The following is a 23,392-nucleotide window of genomic DNA, read 5'->3' as shown; positions in this document are numbered from 1 at the left end:
AAAATGGAAAAGCCGCAAATGCGCTTGTGTCTCCTGAGCTTCAGAGCTGGGGTCCAGTGTTGTGGGAGCTCTGGACTGCTGGATCCTCTGCCTGCTCGCTTGCAATTCCACTGTTACTGTAGAGCAGAAGTGCGTGAGGGCATTTTGGTACCGCTGAGGTTGTCACCCAGTCGTACATCAGCATCGCTTCTGACTCAATGGGGCTGAGAGTTAGCCAAGAGCTTGTCATCTGTGCAAACGCTGTGGTGTGAACAGTATTGATCTAGGCGCAGTTCCACAGGGAAGGGCCTGAGGTGAGAGAAACGAGCGCTGATAAACTCAGTTTAACCAATAGGCTGAAAAGTGGCAATCGGGGCTATTGACCTGTCTCCTTCTCCGTATGTCTCAGTAAGTGGATTTGATTCACAAGAGCTTTGCCTGCCGCCAGGTAGCTCAGTCACTAAGGAACAGGCCAGTGAAACATTCACTGACTGAAGTAACCACAGGGAAATGCTGATGGACACTGATTTTTCAGGTACCCATGTGTACACTCTGAATGGAAGTGATCCAGAAGGAGATCCCGTGACGTACGGCCTGGCCTATGAAGCTGGATCAAGACGCTACTTTTCTGTTGATGAGGACCTTGGAAATGTTACGCTGATCGAGGAGCTCGACAGAGAGGTACACTGAAATGGCAGCGCTCCATGTGTTTGTGGAATTTCCTTCCATTTAATTTGATCTGTGGCTCTGAGGGACAATGCCAATGTATTTGCCTCTGAAACGTGTAGTATACTTTGCAATTCTGAAACATTATGCTTCACTCATCATATTGTTTTCCAGTTGACTTGTGCCACTGACACTGCTATCAAATTTTTTGGCAGCTGTCTGTCCAGCTTGCGGCAAAGAGAACTTTACTCCTTACCCCTGTCTCCCCCCACCTGCACTCCACCAAGAGCTTAGGGGTGGTTACAGTCCTCTGGCCTTCAGCCAGGGGACTCTGCCGTCATCAGGAGGAAGAAGAGATCTGTGTAAGCAGTGTTCTGGGATGCCTCTCTAGCTACGTCACAGTCCTTTAGCCCATGTAACCATGTGGGTTAAAGGTGCTCCCAGCGACAATGGCCCAAAGGCAGCCTTATTCTGGATCACAGGCATTGAACCCTTCACGTCTCCTTCCCAGAAAGGGCACACAGTACTTGGTAAACCCTTCAAAATCCTGTATACTGAGACAGAGGAATTTTGAAGCAATCCTGCCTTTTTAGGGAGCGTTTCTTGAAAAAGAGGACTGATTTTCACTCGCTCTTTACAGGACAACAGGGTTTCCCAGACCAACCATCTCTTGACAGTAGCCACACAAAGTCCAAGCAGCCCGGCAGCTGGAGCCTCTGGGGGGGCTTCCTGGCCTCTGCTCTGATGGCTTGGTGGTATTAGTTGTTACTTTGATCTACCTGCTGAGGCGCATTTACATCGGCAGTCCCTTTTCCAATCGGGGCAAACACCATCTCTCTAACAAAGGAATTTTCTTGGTTTGCAGAAGGAAGATGAGATTGAAGTTATTGTCCGCATTTCAGATGGCCTGAGTACAGTAAGTATTGAAATATGCTGTAGTTTATCAAACTGTCTGTCCCCACATATCTCCTCCTATTAAATTACCTTACAGGGACTATCTCATTTTATCAGAAAACATAATCTTATTAGAGTCTTACCTCCTGTTTCAAGAGCCAGTGAACTCCCAGGAGCTCAAGTCTCACCCCTGCTCCTTGCTCAGCTATGTGAGGACAATTCCAATGTCGTGCAAGCTGAAAGAGTGTCTTAGTGGCCTGAGCATTACCACACCTTCCTGTGAACTTTCAATGTCAGCTCAGTAGGATTCATACCTAAGAAATATCTGGAGGCTTTTTAGAGAAATGCATGACGTTATAGGAACCAGTTGTTGGACACCCAAGAGCTGGACTGTCCCTCCACCCCCGCAGTGTTTCTCTGGCATGACATTAAGAAGATTTGCTTAGGCAAAGGTGATGGGAGTTTTCTCGCCTGCTGCAGAATAAAACTTTGATCGTGCCTAATCATGAAGGACTGATCTGAGGCACTGCACAAGCCTAGCTCTACAAATTCCCTTGGCATTTCCAGTTTACAGACAGATGCTGTCCCATCCAGGATATTACTCTGTCGAAAAGAAGGCCTGGGCTTCATCACTAAAGGTGTCACAAAAGCGGGACCCTTCTGCTATCAGCAAGACTGGATAACTCTAGAGTTCTTCCTCACCTCAAACAGATTAAGTGAGATTACTACAACAAATGTTTGGGAGGTGCCAGCATCCCACAGGCACAACTGCCCTGGCAGCCTCTGTAAATAGGAAATAATGGGATCTCATCCACATGTCCACTTGGACGCACCTAGGAAGTTTTGTTGGTCAAATATGCCTGCTTCTGTATTTTTAGAAAGAGAACATGCATTTTGTTGAAGATGAATTGTTACATGTTAGTAGCATGTATTTGCACATCCAAATTATGCATGATATTAACCTAGTATCATGATATCAAAATAGGCATTAATGAATGCTCTTTTCTGTCTGTACAAAAGACACTTACAGTGTTTTGTATATTCTCATAAAATACATCATGGTCTCTTGAATGCCATAAAGAAGAAAACTTTTGAAAACCAGCCCAAATCTGTAAAGTATAAAGCACTTCAAGACCCCTTATTTAGTTTGGAGATGTCTGGCTGTTCTCCACAAAGAAAATTCTTCTGGATTATGGGATTTTCTGTTATGTGCTTAGATTCGGTAGTGCAAAGATACTCTATTACAACACAATTTTTCATTGCCTTTGACTACACCTTAGTAGGCAAATGAACAGTTAAGTGTTAAAAATTAGCCTGAGTCATAATATGTTCTCCATATTCTACTTCAGGTTTCTGAAAAAGTCAGGATCCTTGTAATGGATGCTAATGATGAGAGCCCGGAGTTCATCAATACACCTTACATAGTCCAAGTCCCAGAGGTTGGTGAAGTTCCTTTGCATACTAGAACTATATTTCAATAGGACGTAAAGAGGAGCTAATATGTTTTTGGTAAAAGAACAAGATGTGCAGGACTAACTTGCATTCTGTTGTTTTAGGGTTTGGGTAGATACTGAGTACTCACTGCAGACTTGGGGAATGAGTCTGTAGGTACTTAAGGGGTGTTATTTTCGGGGTAAGCTCCAAGATGTGAGTCATTGGCAGTTTTCAGAAGTTACTTCAGTGGGAATAGGATGCGTTCTATCCTTGCTGAGATTTTGTCATTTTTATTCCAAAAAGTGTTTCTCCCTTCTTTTTCTTCCCCAATTTTCTCCATCTTTAATCTCTTCCCTCTTTTCTTTCTGCTCTCTGGTTCCCTCAATGAATTTATATTCTTTCTGCCATCACTCTCTTTTTCTGCCTCCTTGCATGCTCATTTTTGCATTTCTTCTAACTCACCTGCTTTTCCACTCTGGTGTGACTCTGGTAACTCTTTCTGGTCGCAGAACACTCCCTCCGGCAGCAGTATCTTTAAGATTGAGGCAGTGGACAAAGACACAGGTTCTGGAGGAAGTATCACGTACTTCTTGCAGGTAAGGTATTACCTGTACCTTCAAAAAACATCTGTCATTTATTGAGCTCTCAGAAATCAGGTTAAAAATAATTTGAGGGTTGAGCCTGCTGCTAGTGCCTGTAGGACCAAATCTGTGCTGTGCACAAGAAGGCGAGCGTTGGAAGAACGGGTGTCGCTTGACTGCAAACAGCCGGGTGCAGCCCGGCAGGCAGAGGGAGCAGCTGGAGTTGCCACTGTCACTCCTGTGCTGGCCAGCAGGACTCCTCACAGCAGGGCTCCTACTGGCCCTTTCTTTGGAGTGACGGGGAGAGCAAGTCTGACTTGTAATCTCGTATGCATGTGGGATTTTTGAAGCGTGAAACAGCTCGCTTTAGAAAGCAAAATGCACTGGAAACCCAAATGTGCGCTTCGACGTAGCTGGCTGGTGCGGAGCTGTGCGCTGGGTCGCAGTGTGAAATAGGAGGTACCAAGTCTCACGGACAAAGCCATGCCTGCCTGAAGCCAGCCTTTCAGCTGTCCCCCACCAGTGAGGAACAGAAAGGGCTCCGTACTCACAACTGAAGTGCTGTATTACAGGCCTGCTGCATGCCAAAAGGGAAACTTTTTGCATTACACCCTTCGAATTCCTTCTTCCTAGGAGCAACTTCCTCCAGATTAGCTGCAGTTCCCCTTATTCAGGAGGCAACAGGAAGCAAAACCAAAGGCAATTTGTTGCGATGTTTACTTTGCATACAAATATGGCAAAAAATTGGAGGATACTTACATAAAACTAAAGCTAACCCTGTTAAGAGCTTGGGCATACTGTGCAAGAACACCTTGAGTGCCTTATTGAAATTTAGTACTAATTGCACCAATTATGATCCTTTTAAAATACCGTGTGTGTAGGACACAATTTTGCACAGGGCTTTTTCCAGTAAGCTGATAGACTCTGAAGCCAAGGAACTACAATTTTAAACTTCTATGGCTAGTCAATATATTTGGGTGGCAAAAAGGATACTAAATACGTATATTTGTTGAAAAAATGTTCCTGTGTCTTTTGACACAGTTGCTGGGAATTGTCAAGTTACACAGAAAAATACCTCCCCAAAAGTCTGATGTAGGCAGGTGGTGATGTCTACTGAAAAGGCCAAGATTATCCGACAGTGGCCACTGTGTATGGATGCCCAAATGGAGGTGTGTTTGTAGATACCTTCAGTCTAAGAGAATGGAGGGAGACAGTTTTGGGGCCTTTTTGGCAATCAAATGCCTTTTAGGTTTTATTTGTATATCACAATAATCACCAAAACACAACTCTATTGACAGTAATCTATGCATGCAAGCCTCCTGATATTTTTTTAAGCTAGTAGAACTTTGAAACGCTAAGAGATATCACCTTTTTGCTTCTTCCTTTTCCCCTCACCTTTTTTCTGTTAAGCCTCCCTACCTCTTTCCATGCAATGAACTGCATTAACCAAAGTTAAAGATTTCACAATGAAATACTAAAAGATTAAAAAAATCTACATTGCAGGTAACTGATTTATTCTGGATAATGAGAGACCCGTGGCTGGTTCATGAATTGTTCATAAACACACCGCGGTGAAATTCATCAAATACATTATTCACCCACACCATATCATTATTCTAGTCTTTTCCCTTAGCAGATGAAATAAAAGATGAATCGCTACGGCAATCTTATTTCCATACCCGTAATCTCTTGCTGTTTCTTCTTTTCTTTTCTTCTAGAACTTCCATGCTAATAAGTTTACCATAGACCGTCACAGCGGTGTCCTGCGCATCAAAACAGGGGTCACCCTGGACTACGAGAAATCGAGAACGCATTTTGTTGTCGTCATAGCCAAGGTAGAAAGCTTTTCTCTGAAGCTGGAGGAGGCAGGGGGTTGTATTTGAGTGGGGCTGATTAGTTCAAATGCAAGTGTGACTCAAAGGGTTGCTGAAACACGAAGCGTAACGCTGAGGCAGCAGTGTCGCTCCCTCTGTAAACGTCTGGAGGTGTGGAAGGGAACATGGAAAAGTGAGGGCGGAAAGGGGACCGGCATCTGCTGCTGGGCAGCATCTGGAGGTATTTGGGAGTGGGTTTCCCACATTTCCCTCCAGCTCTGGTACCAGGATAGAGAGCCCCGCTGCAGAGAGCCACCTGTGCATTTGGAGAGTCACCTAAAGTGAAGGCTTGGTGTATGCAGCCCCGGCTTCGAGAGGCATCACCCTCTGGGTAGACGCCGGTGCCCAGGGCTCCCTGACACAACCAGGGTGAAGCCCTGGCAGGCAGGCACTGCCCGCGGCAAGGCACAGGGCACAGCCCGACCCGCTGCAGCACGAGCGATGGGCTGCATTTCTGGGAATATTTGTGGACGTTTCTTTCACTTCCCTGCTGCCTTGTGGCAGGAGTTTATCCAAATCCTGCAAATACTTCTGGTCACATCCCTTCTTGCCACTGTTGTCCTCAGCAATGGTGCGCCTGTGGTGCGGCTGAGGATTCATAACAGGCATTAAAAGTTTATGGATTCTGGAGTAAAGTGTTTCAGGATCCGGCGGGGACCTGTCACACACAGACTTGCATGGGTGGAAAGAGGCCGATTTTGTTGTAACTTATGGGGACTTTTTCTCATGTTTTATGAAAAACATACGTAAATTTTTATGTATTTATTTAGACAAAGTTCATGAGGATAAGTAACAAAATCTGGCTTAGATGCTGCCTTTGGGACAGTAAGAAGGAAAAAACAATGAGCATGACTTCTCCAAAAAGTGGAACTTTTAGAATTGGTACAGCAGACATGCTGAACAAGTCACAATCTTCTACACCAGCATGGCTACTGCCCTCCAGGAGTGCTCTGAGACTGGGGGTGTTAAAAGCTTCTGAAATTGGAAGTCATCTTTCTAATTGGCTCTGCTGTATCAGTAGCAGCGTTGATTGTCATCAAGTCTTTGGAGATTATTTATACACTGTGGCTATCTAGCAGTTTTTGGCTGCTTAGCTCCTCTGTGCTTTCACTCTGTCACGTAAGAGTCCCTGGGAGACCTTGATCACGGCCACTGTTTTAATTTCACCCTAGCAATGCACTACCTTGCTACTGCACGTTGTGTATGACAAGACTGTATGTGGGGTGAAAAGCTGTAGACCTTAATCACAAACTTGTTGCATTAGTTTCTATCATTCTTTTTTCCCTCAAAAGCCCCTTGAATTCTCTGTCCCCTGTGTTGCTGATAACAGACCATGTAGGAGTGCATATATTGGCACAAACACTTAATATAAGAAATTAATTCTGAGATGCTGCAAGCTGTCTTCCTAATCAGAGAGGGAGCAAGACAAATGGAAGAGAAGGGAATAAGGCAGTAGAGATTAATGTGTGTGTTGAGAGAAGGGATTCCTGGGATGTGCTCCTGAAGGCTCATGAGGTGCATGCGATGCCATAAGCTGATTTGCAGACGTGTTTCAGCAGAGGTACCTGATGATGACTTCTCTTCTAGGATGGTGGTGGTAAGCTCAGGGGAGACAACAAAGTGTTTTCAGCCACAACAACTGTTACTGTCAACGTGGAGGATGTTCAGGACACCCCTCCCATGTTCATTGGGACTCCCTACTACGGCTATGTCTATGAGGATACGCTCGCAGTAAGTGCTCGTTTTCACCTGTGGGACCACAAGTGCAACCTCTCACATCTCAGTCCAGATGACCCTACGGTTTCTAGCACAGACTTTATTGGAAATGGGGACCTAAACTCTGCTTTGACTCCCAGGTGAAATGAGCTGACTGACCAAATCTCAGACTTGTTCTTATTTCCATCCATCGCAAATTTGCCAGGCAAGGCTTCCTGTTACTGCCACTAAAGTCAAAAAGGATTCTGCCCGTTTACATTGGTCTAAGCCCAGCCAGTGACTAGAGGCCCTTCCATAGCTGAGACCTGCAGAGGCACTTGGCTGAAGGCTCAAGCAGGTTGCCGATTACCTCACCCAAACACACCATGCTTGAAGCCTTTGTGTGTTTGTATGCTGTGTGGTGCTTTTATTTCCTAGCTGAGCAGTCTGGTACCAACACTGGTTATGCAAGGTGTGGGGACAATTCATGCGCAAATACTCTAGACTCTTTGTGCTGTCCCATGGACATAACTGTGGTGAGAAGCAATCCTGACATCCCCAAAATGCAGAATCTTTCTGCTCAGTGATGGCTAGGTAGGCAGAATGGCCACCAATCCTCCCAGGGCTAAAAGCCACCGGATCATCAGGCAAGCAGGGACATATTTAAGAAAACCACTTGTGGGTGGGGACACTGCATTTCTTGGCAGATGTCCGCTGCTGAAGATACCACTTGATATCCACCACAGACACAGAATCCAAGGAGTACGTGGAGCTTCTGGCTGTGCCATCACCTCAGAAATGCCTAATGGCGGATTTGCTTAAAAGGAAGTGTACAGCTTAGCAAATGAGTTTATTATATCCACCATGATGCTTTCTGCCACATCGGATTCTTGAAGCTGCAGACTAATTAATTTTCTCTGTATCTAAGCAGTGGCATGATATTGCGTATGGATCAGCTTTCACCCTGATACATAAGATTTAATTAAATTTTTCATCATACTTATGAGAAATGGTATCTACTCATGAAATTATCCAACATTAGACTGTAGATCTCTTTGGCAGTGTGATTGCATGCCATTCACCTGATCTTCCCTTGAGGAAAAATCACGTCCTTCCTTCCTGTCCTGTACACTGCAGCCTTTGCACGACTGTATATTGGAGCTCAGTGCATAGGCTGTTCCATTTCAGCAGGGCAGAGAAGTAATGCTTGTGTACTTTGCAGATGTTTGGAATGAATGATATTATGTATATTGATTTATTCTGCATAGTTACATATAGATCTTGAAATAACTATCAGGTGCATACAGGAGTTAGTGTTTACAATGGAAATGGGAGTCAATAAACGTTAATTACATCCAGCTTGAGCTCATAACTTACACCATTATGATATTATAATGATGGAAGCACAAACTGGTCCTTCTCAGTGTGTGTTTTGCTATTAGAATGAACTCCACAGAGAGAGATGCACTAGCTAATTTTAGTGTTGTTTACACGTTTGGTGTTAATTTTGTAAGCTTGCTGCTTTTCTCTTTGGTGGAGCTGTCAGGATTTACAAGTACTCTGTCACCTTCAAAGGGACTGCACTGCATTTTGCCCAGTAGGCAGATTTTATTGCAGCTTCCAGCATAAATGATAATAAATACAGTTCTCTATTTCCAGTAGCTCTAACAGAACCTTGGTCTTGTTTGAAAAATTCACTCAAGTGTTGTCGTGAAAATGTTCCTTGTTGCCATTTGTGATTAACTGACAGTTACTTCAATGTTCCCTGGTATTGCAGCCCCCAACAGTAACACTTTAGTTCAGAGGGAGGCCTGAATTGCACAGCTCATTGCCATTTGGGTGAGCATTATAATGCTGACAGTCATCATCCCTCTGAGTTGATAGGAGTAGTCACACAAGCAAATGGTCTCCAGCACACAAGTTCTGTACTTATGGCCCACGGCCATGTTACTTGCACAGAAGGAAAGACAGTGAAGGTTTAAGGACAGTTAAATCATCATCATTTTCATCACAATTTTATGCACTAAATGTTCTGTGGGACAAGTTGCTTTGTGATCTCTTCTTTCCCTGCCACTCTGAACTTAACTAGGGAGGACCAAAATGACCTGATAACTCCTCAGCAGCTGCTGGTGTCTACTGCTGGGAGCCTACACAGCAGCTTGGTAGTGACCCAAACTAAACCTCAGGTTTTGGATTAGTTACACCAAATCCTCTGCCCAAGTCTGTGGTTCAAAGTAGGTGTCCCTGGCCGTGGCTGCAGCCGGCCAGCCCCTGGGGCTGAAGTACCCGTGGGCACAGGGAGTCTGCAGCCGTGGCACAGCCGCAGTGGTGGGCACCGAGAAGCCCGTGGGGAGCAGAGCAGTGCTCCTGCTGTTGCTCACCCAAAGCTCAGCTGCAAAAAAGAACAAGAGGAGCTGGGCACTGAGCAAAGCAGCCCCGGCCACTTGGCAGCTGCATGGCATGCCCAGAGGCTGCAGCAAGCCGTGGTCCTCCTGGGGCGGCAGAGGCCCCTGCCCTGAAGCAGGTTGCTCTGCCATCGGTGCAGGTGGTGGCGTGGTGCTGGCAGCAGGCTGGCTAGGGCAGGTCACACAGCACGGCCGTGGGGAGTGAGCAGCAGCGGGGATGTCCCCGCTTGGTATGGAGGTACGGTGCATGGGCTGCAACATCGCTGGGAACAGCTGAAACTGTTGATGTAGGAACAGCACAGAGCTGGCTCAAGGAGGAGCATTCAGCTCCTGCTCTGCAAAGCCAAGCACTGAGTTTTTCCTGGGTGGGAGTCAGTGGCCCTTGCTGTCCTCCCCATACAGCACAAGCAAAAGTACCCACTCTCCACCCCACGCCTCACTGCAGAAAGACTTCAGTTTATTAATAAGCAGTTGCAATTTCACTGCTCTCTGATCTCAGCACGCAGACTGTGATTTCCCTTTTCTCCCCAGGGCTCTGAGGTCCTTACTGTTGTTGCTCTTGATGGAGACAGAGGAAAGCCTAACAGTATTCATTACTGCATCGTAAATGGTGAGTAGACTTGTCTTGTATGAAATCTGAAGGGCAGTCGAAACTAGATCTGACACTAAATTAGAATGGGATATGCTAGAGTTTAATAAAGCTGAGACAAACTCTCATGAAATAATGTCAGGTACCTCGAGCAACTCCAGGGCTTTGTCTACCAGAGAACAGCCAAGATACGATTCACTGGGTTTTAGTATCTGCTTCACAGAACTATGCTTGGAGTTATTAATGTTGCTGATTTGTTAGGCATCAGTAGCCTGCTTGTCATTTCAGAAAGCGTAAAGGAAGATGCAGTCACTGCTACTGAGCGTCTCTATCGTTTAATCTGGGAGGCGCGAGAATGCACTGGGAGACCCAGACGTGGTATTTAGAGGGAGAAGTTTATTAATATTGTGCTTAAAGTGGTTAAACGGCCAAACCTCTGATTTCTTAGAAGAAATGATACTTACCAGTGAAGAGATCCTGGTTGCACGCTGCACTGGGAGAATGTAGATGCTATCAAAAGATTAATGCTTTTCATCAGCTATTCTGAGAGTGTCTGTCGCACATCTTTTAATAGCATAAATGTGAGACTTAGCTGAACTGATGATTCATTAGCCGGTGAAGCTAACAACTTCTCCTAGCTAAACTCCAAGGCACAATTTTAGTTCTATTTGGTTCTCTCTTCCTCCAAAACAAGACTTTCATGGCAACTGGGCACCCCCACTCCCAGGTGTGAGAGATTCCAAAATTTCATCAGAGAAATCTGCAGTTGCAGAGCTACGCGGTAAAGTTCCTCGTTGCGTTACGTGATCTAAAGAGCAAGGTCTGGTGGGGACAGAGAGGGCTGCAGCTGAGGTTTTGCCTTGACATGGGACAGGACCCAAGCTGACGTTCCTTCTCCTCAGTGCAAGGGAATAGATAAAAGAGGGTAAAAGGAAAGTAGAAACATTGAGAAAAAAAGGTTCCAGAAGAGAATAGATGGAAAAGGGAAAAGGTAAAAAGAAAGGTGGAGAATGAGGAGTAAGAACAAGTGGGATGAAAATATACTAGGCAAGGGAGAAATGGAGAAAAGAGAATAAGCGAAGGCAGATGAACCAAGGAATATGTCAAAGGGAAATAGGATTAACGAGGAAATATATTCAATTTCCAAAGAAAATAGATGACCAAAAAGGTGCTATAGCATAAAAAAAGTAAGTGATTAGGAACGAGTGGAAAATGAAGATGGAAGGGGATGACAGGTAAGTAGCACAAAATACAACTTAATGGAGAGCAGGCTTTCTCATGCACATTAACACAGGATTTTTTTAGGGTGAAATGGAAAAGAAGGGAAGGAAATATGCTTTTAGTGTATAGAAAGTAGAAGAAATAGAGAACAAAGACGACAATATGTTTCTGCCCCTGCACCTCAGGCCCTGACATTACTCGTGACAAGCCATTATTCCGATACCTGCAGGCTGGGTTGTCAATGGGCAAGAAAATACTACACGCAAATAGGAGATTATTTATTCCTCGTACGTATTTTTCGTCTGGGAAGTATGGGATAACTTCAGAAAATACTCCAGTCCTCTGAACATGCTGTACGAAAGAATAGACATAATGCTACATACCCTGAGTTCCTAATTTCCCTGTGATGCCTAGGCAATGGCATGAAGTACGGTGACTTAAAACCACTATTGACTTAAGCTGCTTCTCAGTCAGGATGCGCTTTCCAGGCCAATGTATCTTAATAATTGACCATTGTACGAGTCGATATCTGTTCAACGTTGTGTCTAGTGTACTTTAATGAAGTTGCAGTTATTGCAGGTGTTAGCAAAACAGGATACTATCAGATGGTTTAAAAATCAACATTGGAATTGAGTTAGAGAGAAAGATAAATGACTGGGCTTTCAGGTCATCATCCTTTATTTCTGAAGGCTTGGTCTTCTTCATTGTAAGGGTTTTCTTTTCTATTTCCTGCAATGGTAGGGTCTGCCACCAAGCATAGGTTGTGGCTGATACCGTACGTGGGGTAATGTGCAGGGGGACAGGGCAAGGCCCCTGAGCCGCCACCTGGTCCCCTCCCTGGTCCCCACCCTGCTTTTGACCATGATGGCGAGGTGGGGGCAGGCATTGTGGGGAGGCGCCGCTGCCTCTCTGCAAGCTGGCATTTGCTTCAGTGCAAATTCACCAGGTCTCCAGGGATGGCGGCCCCGTGCCTGGTCTTCGGTTCAGCTTGGTGGGAGTTAGGTCGGCAGCGGCAGGCAGCCTGCAGCCCTGTCCTGCCTGTGCCCAGCTCTGCCTCAATGCACAGAGCCTGGGCTTTACCCCAGATCCTCAAAAATCCGTTTTTGCTCAGGGCAGCTTTGCAGGAGGCGGAAAGGGTTTGAACAGCTGAATGTCTAAGGCCAGAAGATGCTTCTCCAGAGATGCTGTCTGCTGAAAGAGTGACTGTGTTTCTTTTAGGTAGTCAGATGTCTCACCTTAACTGATATTAGTGAGTTGAAATGTTCTTCAGTGCTTAATTATGCATTTGCTAATTACAATGAGGAATGTCTATTTTTATCTAAACCAGGGTATAAAGAAGACTGCATAATAGAAATGAAAACCAAATTTGCACGCCTGGTCGCTGAGGCTTGAAGGGAATCTGACCTGGGTTGGAAGGGGAAAGTGAGGGCAGATGCCCACAGGGGCAGAGCTCCACTGAGCTGTTCCTAGGGAAGGAAACCCTTTTTGGCCCTCATCTGTGTTCTCGGCTCACTGTGACCAGGCATAGAAATGCTTCGCTCGCTTTTCAAACACAGCTTCAAATCTACTAATGGATAGGGATACACATATGGACAAAGATATGCTTAATGAAGCGCACGGTTGATTGCTCATGCTTTTTCAGAAAAAGGAAGTGTGACATGTAACTAGAGCATCTTGGTTTTATTGCAGGAAGTGAAGATTCATTTGAAATTGGCAACACAACTGGAGCCATTTCTGTTATAAAAAGCCCAAATCAGCTCAAGAAAGAAGTGTATGAACTAAAAGTTCAGGTATGTTCCGTGGCCACTTGAAGACTGTTGGTCTTAAATGCTGTGAGTAGGCATGATTGTCTAATACAGCTCAATTTATAGCTGGCTTTACCTGTTTTAGAACCCTATATTTACCCCCTATATTTGAGCCGAGTGCCAGATAGCATAAAACGGAACAAAGTGCTTTTGTTCCCTTGGATATTTAGTGTCTAAATTACTTCCTTCAAATGAAGTCATCTTGTCCTAATTTCATCTCTGAGTCTAGAGAATCAACATCCTTTATAGCGTGTAGATATCTGTTCTATGTTTTTTCAGATTTTATTGCGAAAATGGGAATTACTGTCTTGTAACCTCCATGTGATGAGACAGGTAACTGCCAAATCTATGATTAGCAGTAGGGCTGGGGTAGATCATGCAATGTCCTAGCAGTATCCACTCCTGAAGCATTGATCAGCCACATATAAATACATGCTAACACCTTGATGAGGTGTAATACCAGTCTGACAGGCATTATTTAAAGCAGTTTCTGAAGACCAAGAATTTAAAAACGTAGCATTAAATTGTGAAGACTATATCAGTTCTCTTCAACAAACGCAGAATACAACCACAAGAGTTTGTCATGGTAAGGACGTTGTCTAAAGGCAGCTCTGGGGGCTTGCACGCTGCCAGAACCAAGGCAGCATCCCCAAGGGCACTTTCTTGTTAGTGAGCTCAAGCAGCTTGCTGAACCTGGGAGGTCATAGAGGTCCCATCATCTGAGTTAAACTTGGACACCATTTCTTCCCCTAATCTCCCTGGCTGACCGCAGTCTGCCAGCACTTCCCAGGTACAGGACTGGTTAAGCCCTTGCAAACCTTTCTGTTTCTCCTAGTTACATCTGTGGCAACCCAGAGCTTGGGCAGGCGACAAAAATCTGTCTGAGGCACCAAAAGAGTGTTGCATTACCCAGAGTAGGTAGTGACAGGCACCTCAGTTACCAGACTAACATCTTCAGAGAAATTTAGCAGTCTAGTGCCTTTGGGTTTCAGCCTTTTAAGCAAAAAAAACCCAACCATGTTATAGATAGCTGTTTTGTTACAAGAAACCAGCTGGAGTCTCTGTCCTGACAAAAGAAACGTTTTAGGTTCAATCCAGCAAATCAGGCTGCATGTTGAAAATGTTGAAACCCAGGCGGTTTTGAACTTTCAGTTCAGAAAAACGCCAAACAGGTTTGTTTGCCTGTCCAAAATATATCCAGTTTAAATTAAGCTCATCTGGACAGAAAAGCAGAATTGTAAATCAGAGACTAAATCTCAAAAAACTCCCATACGAACAAAAAGAAGTGTGTCACTTTTCCAAATATTTGCCTAGATACCACAAGTACAGTTTTTCTCACAGTTTTCAAGGCTGCAGTCCTTGCAGCAACATGAAAATCAACTACCTGTGGTACCACAGCAAATTTATAGATTGTGTTCCTTTTCTATTCTGTCAACACTTCAGGCAAGCAATTGTCTTACCTCTATTAGATTATCTGTCGTTAGAGAACTGTTTTCACCTAGGGTGAGTTAGAAAGCTCACAAAATGAGGAGGAGAATTTTTTCACTGGGGCTTTATTGGGACTGGTTTATTATCATAATCTACTAATCTTCATAAATTTCAGTGTGAAATGGACTGAGATTTCTGGAGAAATAAAAGGCTGTGAATCTTTGTACCGGTTAGCATGTTAGGGCATGCAGAACAGTACCTAAGCATGGAGCTGAGGAAAGAGAGTATACCCTCATCATTCTTCTCTCTCCCTCTCCTGCCCGCTGCAGGCAACAGAAGTCAGTCAGGAAGGTGAGACCTCCGTGTACGCTTTTGCCATGGTGACTATACGGGTAGTCGACCTCAACAACCATCCACCAACGTTCTATGGAGAAAATGGTCCCCAGAACAAATTTGAACTGACCATGTATGAGCACCCACCAGAAGGTGAAATCTTGAGGGGACTCAAGATTACAGTCAATGATTCAGATCAGGTAAGTGGAAACTATGTGACTTGCAGTTTTCCAGCCTTATTTTCCCAAGAGTTGTCAGATGGGGAAATGTCATTTTAGGAACTCAACTATTTCACCTGCATTCCCCAGAAGCCTAGGGCAGATAAAGTAGTTGCAGGATCCATTACCACAGAGAGGTTGGACTCAGAAATATGCTTAGTCTGTCGTATAGCGTTATGTCCGTGAGCAGGGTCGCCCTAAAGCTGCAGCCCACTTCTTGCGGTGACCAAAGTTGAACAGTCCTTATGAACTTCCCCTGACTAGTGGCTGTATTCAGTTGTTGTCAGTGTAAATGTCCAAGCAGGTCCTCCCTTTGGAGATTTAGAGTTTCCAATCACTTTAGTAACTTCAAGTGCATTTGCTGTCTGTATCTTCTCAGCCCTGCTGGAAACAATACAGCTTGTACCCTTACATTGCTTTTATTACAATATATTATTATTCTGGCCCTTATGTTTCAGCCAGAGTCTGCAGTGCATGCTTTGATAAATCATTCCCACTGGAGTGATATTTTTAGGTAATCTTAAAAATTATGCCAGAGCCAAACTAATTCTAACCAGATAAAGGGAAAAGACTCCATCCATCTCAGCCTGCTATCTAACTGACCTGTGATGCCCGTAGATACTATGGTGATGGTTGCTATAGGGATCCCTAAGCTAAATACTGTATGAATGGCATCCATCTGAGTTAGCCTGAGGTTAGGCAGCGACAAGAGAAAAGCTTAATGCATCCGAGAACTGCATCACTATTGGAAAGAGTGCTTTTATATAACCATGCTCAGTATTGTGCTGGTTTGACTGTATTGTACTCTATCAAACCCACTAGCTTCTTCCCCCCTCCCTCCTGCTGCTCTGCAGCAAGCAGATAAATGACTGCTTTCAAAGCAGTGCTACGTCTGTCCTGCTATTGTCACAGGGGATGTTGCTGCAGAAGGAAAGAAACAAACCCCGTCTCTTCTATTTAGAAACAAAATATGTAGGTATCTTATATCGGCTGACAAAATATTCAGGATGCAAGTTAGGCTATAAAATAAGCAGAAAACATTGCTAAATACACTGTCTAGATTTCTCAAGAAGCTTCCTAGTACAGTGTAAGGCATCCCTCTGGGGGAGGGGGGGGGTGCCATTCTTTCAAGGCATAGCATACGTTTTCCCTTCCACATGAGACAACAATATAAAGGAGAAAAATTAACATATGTCTGTTTCTGTCACGGCCATTAGTGACTCTTGGGGGAGTGGATGGTGCGGTGAGGAGGAAGCTGTGGACAAGGTCTGTTTTAGCCCTACAGTTTGATGGAAATGCCATCTTTACTTGCAAGAACTTTATGCAGATATTTCTCCCCCAACCCTCTTCCTCTGATAGACACAGCTTAGGGCTCAGTGCTATTGTTCCTTCAGTCATCCCTGTGTCTCAGGGCTGGCTGCTTGGAGACATGCAGCAGCACAGCTTGCTCCAGGCAGATCTGGGTTCGGTGGACATCACTGTCAGAAATGACTCAGCTGACGGAGAGAGGCAGTTCTCTCACTGCCCCCTGCCACCGCCACGTACAGTCCCAAGCACAGAAGACTTTGTACAGTCAGGTGGTGTGCTTTCCCCATCAGCACTATTTTCCATAATCCAGCGGCTCTGGCTTTGTGCATCTGGCTGTACTACCCAGCAAAAGAGCTCCTGTTGTCACCTCTGTAGCTGGGAAAGTTTGTATGACCAGATGACACAGACCATCAAGTTTGGATCCCAGATCATTCTGTTTTACTTGGGGGACTACGGCTGAATACTTTTCCTCTTGACATGAGCTAAGGTTGCAGCGAGAACTGCTCATAACAAGCCCTCCGGTGGTACAGCCAAAAGTAGAGTTATGCTGTTTGAAAGGTATTATTAGAAATTCTTCATCTCAGGTTTCATGCTAGGGGGAGAAGGTGGCACCAGCCAGGCAGCGAATCTCGCTGGTTTGTCACAGTGTAAACATGACATTGAGAAACTGGTGAAGTCAGAGAGCTGGTGAAGTGGGCTCAGCTCATTTTCCCACCGCCCCTGTAAGGCAGAAGTATCAGAATCTCCATTTCATCTTTTCCCTTCTGTGCTCCAGTTTGCTTTATAAGAATTGGTCTGGCCAGGTAACAAGCGACAGGACAAGAGGAAAGGGCCTCACGTTGTGCCAGGGGAGGGTTAGATTGGGTGTGAGGGAAAATGTCTTCTCTGAGAGGGTGGTAAAGCATTGGAACAGGCTGCCTAGGGAGGTGGTGAAATCACCACCCCCAGAGGTGTTTAAAAAACATGTAGACGTGGTGCTTAGGAACGTGGTTTAGTGGTGGGCTCGGCAGTGCTGGGTTAACAGTTGGACTTGATGATCTTAAAGATCTTTTCCAACCTAAAAGATTCAATGATTGTATATAATGGGATTTGGATTCTCACTTCACCTGGAGCTGTCAAAAATATGTGTCAGATTTTATTCTGCCCAAGTTGGGCTCCTCTCTCCCCCCAGGTGCATCAGCTTCCAGAAGGTTTAGTGGCTTTGACTCTGGGCTGGCTTAGTCCAGTCAGTGCAAACTGTGGGGTACTACCTCTGCTTGGAGGTGGCACATCTTTGTGGCTCTGCATCATCCCAGGCTGTGAGCTTTTAGGACATAGGCTGGGATTTTGAGGAGTCCATTGTCCTGATGCAGACAGTTCAGTTGTCTTCCCTTGGCAGGAACCAGGGCTCGCCTGCCCGTATGCACGTGGTGTTATCTCTGTCACCTGCGCTGGTTCACAGTGCATGGCACCAAGCCCAAGGGTGCTTGCCGCAAGATCCCTCTCTTAACCAGTCCCGCTGCAGGGTTTTTCCATTATGACTGGAAGAATAACCAAGCTTGTCAATCTATTTTAAGAAAAGCTGTGTCCGTCTTGTGACCAGGGATGGAGGGATTATATAACTAAGCTTCTTAGCAGTCTCTTGCCCAAGGGATGGAGAGCAGAGGGCTCTAAGCAGTAAGACTCGTTCTAATTTTATACAGTGTGAAGAAACAGAGCCAATCTAGGCTGTAAGAAGCGCATCGTTTACTGAAAACAGTGCCATGTCTGCTTTTATTCACAGGGAGCCAATGCTAAATTCAACCTCCGTCTTATTGGACCTGGTGGCATCTTCCGAGTGGTCCCCCAAACTGTCCTGAATGAGGCTCAGGTTACAATAATAGTGGAAAATTCTGCTGCTATTGACTATGAAAAATTCAAGTTGTTAACCTTCAAGGTACTTCTGCTTTCCGGGTCTTCTCTGCCTGTGTATAAGATGTGTGTGTGATGGCTTATGTATCTGATGGGATTTAGCTTCTTAATCCGTCTGGAGCTGTCTGATGCATTGTCAGTGATATTGTATTCCATGTAAGGCAAACTCATTTCTGCCTCTGGTTCATCAACTTCCAAAGGTTTAATGGGTGCATCTGTGGACTAATTTAGTCCAGTCAGTGCAAAATGTTGAGTATTATCTCTCTGTGGAAGCTGCATATGTTGGTGGCTCTGAGTCATTCTAGGCTGAACCCTAAGGCTGTTATTTCTGCTTTTACAATGATAAATTCACAGGATGAAACCCTAATTTCTCTGGGGCCAGAATATTACCTGCTTAGTCCTAAGTAATTTGGTTCACGATCATGCTTTTGAATGTTGGCAGGCTGAAGACCCCAGCTGACTGGAAGAAAATTTCCCCAAATTGCTCACTGCCCTTGTCAGAGTGTATCTAGATATATGGCCTTTTGCAGACTGACCTGAGGCATCTCACCCATGCTTTAAGCCAGCCATACGAAAGCCAGCTTTCACCCGAAAGCTGGACCCTTGCACTACCACCTTCCCTGGCGGATTCATTGGCTCATCAGCAAGATAATTAAGTAGTCTGGTTTTATATCAGCTGCCTCTGAACATGAATATAGATGGGTCAGTTCTGACAGCAAAGCATGGCACAGACAATCCCTGTAATTGCTAAAAAAAAAAATTAAAAAATTGCCAAAACTATCTAGCTGGGTATTAACATATGCTAGTTTTAATTTTGTACAGAAAGTGGCATTTTTTACACATTCCACAAGCCAGCTACCTGGATTTTGTTCTCTCCTTTGCTACATGGTTTGCTTTGTGTCCTTAGCAAGTTCCACTGCAGTATGCTTCATGTCTCCTCTTGCAATGCTCCTTAGCCATTTTGAGTTTCATAGGTTATAGATGCTACAAAAATGTGAGGCATCATTATGGTATTAAAATGGAAGATTCTGAAAGGGCTATAAAGTGCTACCGAAACTAATTATAATAAGCGCACATTTATTCAGGTTAAACTACCAAAAGACCAGTAAAGAAGTTACACGTGGCCTCCTCATGAATACTAATAGAAATCAAAGTAGTTCATGTGATTGCCATAAACACTGAAAGAATTAATTACCAGGAAAAAGGATATTGTTTTTTTTTTAGCTTAAGCAGTTACTCACATTTATTTTTTTTATGAAATTATTTCTACTGGAGAAGTCCATAAGGCTTTGCTAAAAATGCAGAGCCTTTGTTTAGTTTCCAAATTAAGAAGGTGCAGCTGGATGATATGGTAGTAATATATGGCACCAAATACTTGATAAAGACCTCATTGCTGTCTCCATTTCCCTGAAAAGTTCAAATCACTTCCTACCCAGTTTTATTTGCCAATGTAGTCAGTCTTGTTAGAATTTTGCATGACATAAGAATACATTCCTATTTAACATGTATCCCAAAGCAGCTTTGAAAAGCTGTTTTCGGGGGAGGACGGGTATCTGTAAGCAATGAGTCTTCTCCTCTGGTTTGTTATTAAACAGGAAAACGCTAGAGAGGAACTAAAGCCAGTTTGACTGGGAGATGCACTGAAAAACTACCTGAAGCAAAGGCTACTAGATAAAATCTATCTTCCATTTACAGTTGTCTCTCAAAGGCAGTTGGTAGTCAGGACCTCCTTAATTTTCGGCTGGCCAAGAGCTAGAGTGGGTTTCCCAAGGCATGGCAGCGGTGGTAATTCGTACCCCTTCAGCCTCTTAGAGCTCCAGTCCCTCTGCCGCAGGGGCCAGACGTCGCTGTCCCACCTTGTCCTGGGCTGACATACTCTGAGGGCCAAATTTCCCGTGTTCCACCCCCTGCAGCTTGGAGCACATGGCGCCTTGACAGGAGCCTGGACACTCCTGCCCCTCACAGCCTGCCCACTCACATCTCCCACAGACCAGGACCAAATGAGGCTGCGGTTATCTCCAGTTGCCAAAATCAAACGCTATTTTAAAAAATGTGCCTGCCAATTTTAAGATTACATCTCAGTTTCCTCTTCTGACCTGTATTAATTTTTACTGTGTAGTCCTGTGAAGTAACAGTTCTATGCTACGTTTTTTCTCTCTCTGCATAAAACCAACAATTCAGCTCTGCATAAGACATTGCAGGCAAGTAAGCTGACAAAAATCCCTCCCTGAAGGAAGATGTTGTCAGTGTGTTGACATAGCTGGACTATGGCTGCTAAAAAGAAAGGGAAGAAAAAATGAATGTAGGAAACAAAGCAAAACTGCTAAGCTCTCATAAGGCATTCTAAGATTAGCTGATTCCAGCAGCAAAGATCATTTCACTGCAGATGATATAATTTAATTATAGCTCCATGTACATGATCAACAATAAGATTTTACCCCTGTGCTGCTTTAGGAGCTGAGATTGCTCATGAGCAGCTTTTTGCCGATGTCTGTATGCCTGGTCTTTGAACACAGAAGTTAGCGCAGAGACCCAGTGACCGAACTCCCCTTTTAGAGCAGATGTGTCCTGTAGTAATTACAAGCAATCCTTCAAGATTCACTTCTTCAAGAACCCTTTTGTTGCTTTTTTCCAGCCATTAGAATTGTTCACACAGCAGGAGCAGCTCCAGGAGATGATCCCGAGATAGCCTTTTCCCTGTCTACCTGAAGTGCTCCCTCCTATCCCCAAATCCTGCCACCTCTGAGTGGTACAAACTCCTCCGAACGTGGCAGGGCAGGGTCGGCAGTGCCAGCACCGCCCGCCCATGGGGAGCTGCGACACGGTGGGAGGCAGGCGCACGGTGCGGGAAGGGTGAGCCCCCACAGCCCCCACCTCCGCACCCACAGAGGAGGAGATGCCGTGGCAGCCCTGCTCTACCTTCCGAAGCTTAAAGCTCCCTCAGGCATTCACCCTCTTTGAGGGAGCTCTGGAACAGACACCTACGGGGAATTAAAACCTGTGCCACTAGATTTTTCAGTTGAGCTTCTCATATCTCAGTTAGCTGTCCTGCTCGCAAGTCTATTAGTGGTGTGCTGGCCTCAGGAGAGTTCTAGAGCCCTCCTGCTTCGTGTTAACTAGGTCTTTACCCAAAGATGAAAACCAAAGGGTTGACCACTGGTTGTTGTGTGAACCATTCAGGTTCAGCCCCTGCAGAGCCCAAGACTGATGTCCTAGTGCCGATGCTGTGTGTTGCAGCCACCCACCAGGGACCAGGCGCAGGGGCCGGAGGCTGTGAAGGACTCACTGTCTGTCCGTACCTGTTGCTGAAACTGCTTTTGCTCAGTCACACAACACCTGAGCAATAGGCTTGCTGCTTTACTAGCTCAGGCTTCCTCCTGATAGCCCCCTAATCTACTGTGGAGCCAGCAGACACAGCAGAAATGCTGCTGCTGTTTTGCCTTCGACTAAGAGTAAGAGAGGAAAATTTCGGTGCTAAGTAGCTGAAGTCCTGCTGGAAAGTGCTTGCCTGAGGCTTTGGAGGTGACTCGCCAAATACTTGCTCAGGTCTGTTCCCAAGTGGGGAGCTGAGAGCTCCCTGCTGCCTACTGAGAGCTGCTGTGCACCAGGCGCCTGGGTTATCCCCTGCCTTCTCTGTGGTGACTGCTCTTCCCTGCATCGATTCCCTGTGTGCTGGGGGCAATGTAAGAAACCCACTTGCTGACCCAGCAGTGCCATCCCTCAGCTGAGGGGAGGATAGGTGTGCACTCACGTTAAGCTCTGCTGACAGCCAGCCAGAACATCCACCCTGCTGGCTTCTCCCCACCCCTGGTTCTGCTGTACGGGGCTGCCTGCCCTTTCAGGTGAGCAGAGTTATGAGAATGTGTTATGCCAGAGCTCTCTGTTTCTCCTCGGAGGCAGTGAGGCAATCCAAAAGTCCCAGTGGGTATCTGATAAAGTCCTAGTCAGCACAAGGCAGTGAGGGTAGGGTCCCAAGGAGTTTGGTGGTAGGAGTTCTCACAGACTTTCTGAAGGGGGGTTCTACTGTATGTGCCTGATCCCTGACCATCCAACATTTGGGGTGGGGGTACTGCTGCTTCCAAACAGCCCAGGGTACCGGTTCTCTCATCTCCTTGCCCTGTTTGGTGCAGTTTATTGCCCTGACTTCTTCCCTGACTAAGAATTTATGCTTCCTCTGCAAAGGATCGTGATTCAGTGTACAAGGTTCTTCAAAATTATTCGGTGCTTATGTTTCTCTGTGTTCTCGGAGCTGCCCAGGGATAGGCGTTTGCTTGCTTCTGTTACAGCTTTTTGAGCTGTGTTGGTCAGTTATGACCAATTGCATTTGTCCCACGAAGTCTAATATGTATACACAGGTTGGAACTCCTCTTTCCGCAGCTTGACTGCCCATCACAGGATTGCACAAACAAGCCTAGGCTGCACACTGACCCAGCTCATCCTCTCCCTGTTTTTGAGCTGTTTGGTCCAACCAGGCTGAAATGTACAAATGTGCCGTGGGTAGTGGAAAGAAGCTCCTTTAAGAAGTAATAATAGCTGCTTTTAGTAACTTCCTGGTTTTCTCTTCTTAGCTTCTTGCAATAGAGGTGAACACACCAGAGAAATTCAGCTCGACGGCTGATGTAGTGATACGCTTGCTGGATACGAATGACAATGTCCCAAAGTTCTCCTCCGATTACTACATTGCCAGGATCCCTGAGAACTCCCCGGGAGGCTCTAACGTAGTTGCTGTTACAGTAAGTTTCATTAATCTCTTAAGAAAGGCTCTCTTTTCTAAGTGTCTGTGGTGACAGTTCAAGTACCTTAAAACTGGTGGACAGAGGCAAGTAGCAAATCGTACTCACCGTCGGCTTCTGGACTCCAGTTCCTTTCGAGCATCAACAAAAAAAAGCAAACAAAAAAAAACTTCTGAAAAAAATAAAGTTTTAGGCAAATGTTTTTCAGAACAACAAATTCACTTTGATTTTTAATTAAAGGCCTTCTGCTTTTAAGACAGATCACAGGGTCTGTGAGTACTAAGAAAGCCCCTGTTAAATCAGTGTCCAGCAGGAAGAGTCGGTTGTGACAGTTCCACT

General features: G+C 45.2%; 1 protein-coding gene across 2 annotated transcripts in view; it reads left to right on the top strand.

The window, feature by feature from the left end:
• Positions 1 to 23,392, top strand: part of CDHR1 (cadherin related family member 1) — a 49,157-nt gene that overhangs the window by 9,233 nt on the left and 16,532 nt on the right. For both annotated transcript variants that reach the window (XM_005433487.3, XM_055721365.1), the window contains exons 3-13: positions 515 to 660; positions 1,511 to 1,561; positions 2,889 to 2,978; positions 3,483 to 3,569; positions 5,273 to 5,389; positions 7,016 to 7,159; positions 10,060 to 10,138; positions 13,028 to 13,128; positions 14,901 to 15,104; positions 18,193 to 18,345; positions 22,889 to 23,053. In XM_005433487.3, the coding sequence (XP_005433544.2) occupies positions 515 to 660; positions 1,511 to 1,561; positions 2,889 to 2,978; positions 3,483 to 3,569; positions 5,273 to 5,389; positions 7,016 to 7,159; positions 10,060 to 10,138; positions 13,028 to 13,128; positions 14,901 to 15,104; positions 18,193 to 18,345; positions 22,889 to 23,053 (1,337 nt within the window). The remainder of the gene's footprint in view (positions 1 to 514; positions 661 to 1,510; positions 1,562 to 2,888; positions 2,979 to 3,482; positions 3,570 to 5,272; positions 5,390 to 7,015; positions 7,160 to 10,059; positions 10,139 to 13,027; positions 13,129 to 14,900; positions 15,105 to 18,192; positions 18,346 to 22,888; positions 23,054 to 23,392) is intronic.

Source organism: Falco cherrug, chromosome 9, assembly GCF_023634085.1.
Source record: "Falco cherrug isolate bFalChe1 chromosome 9, bFalChe1.pri, whole genome shotgun sequence".
NCBI classification, from domain to species: domain Eukaryota; kingdom Metazoa; phylum Chordata; class Aves; order Falconiformes; family Falconidae; genus Falco; species Falco cherrug.
This window is presented reverse-complemented; position numbering and strand designations above follow the sequence as displayed.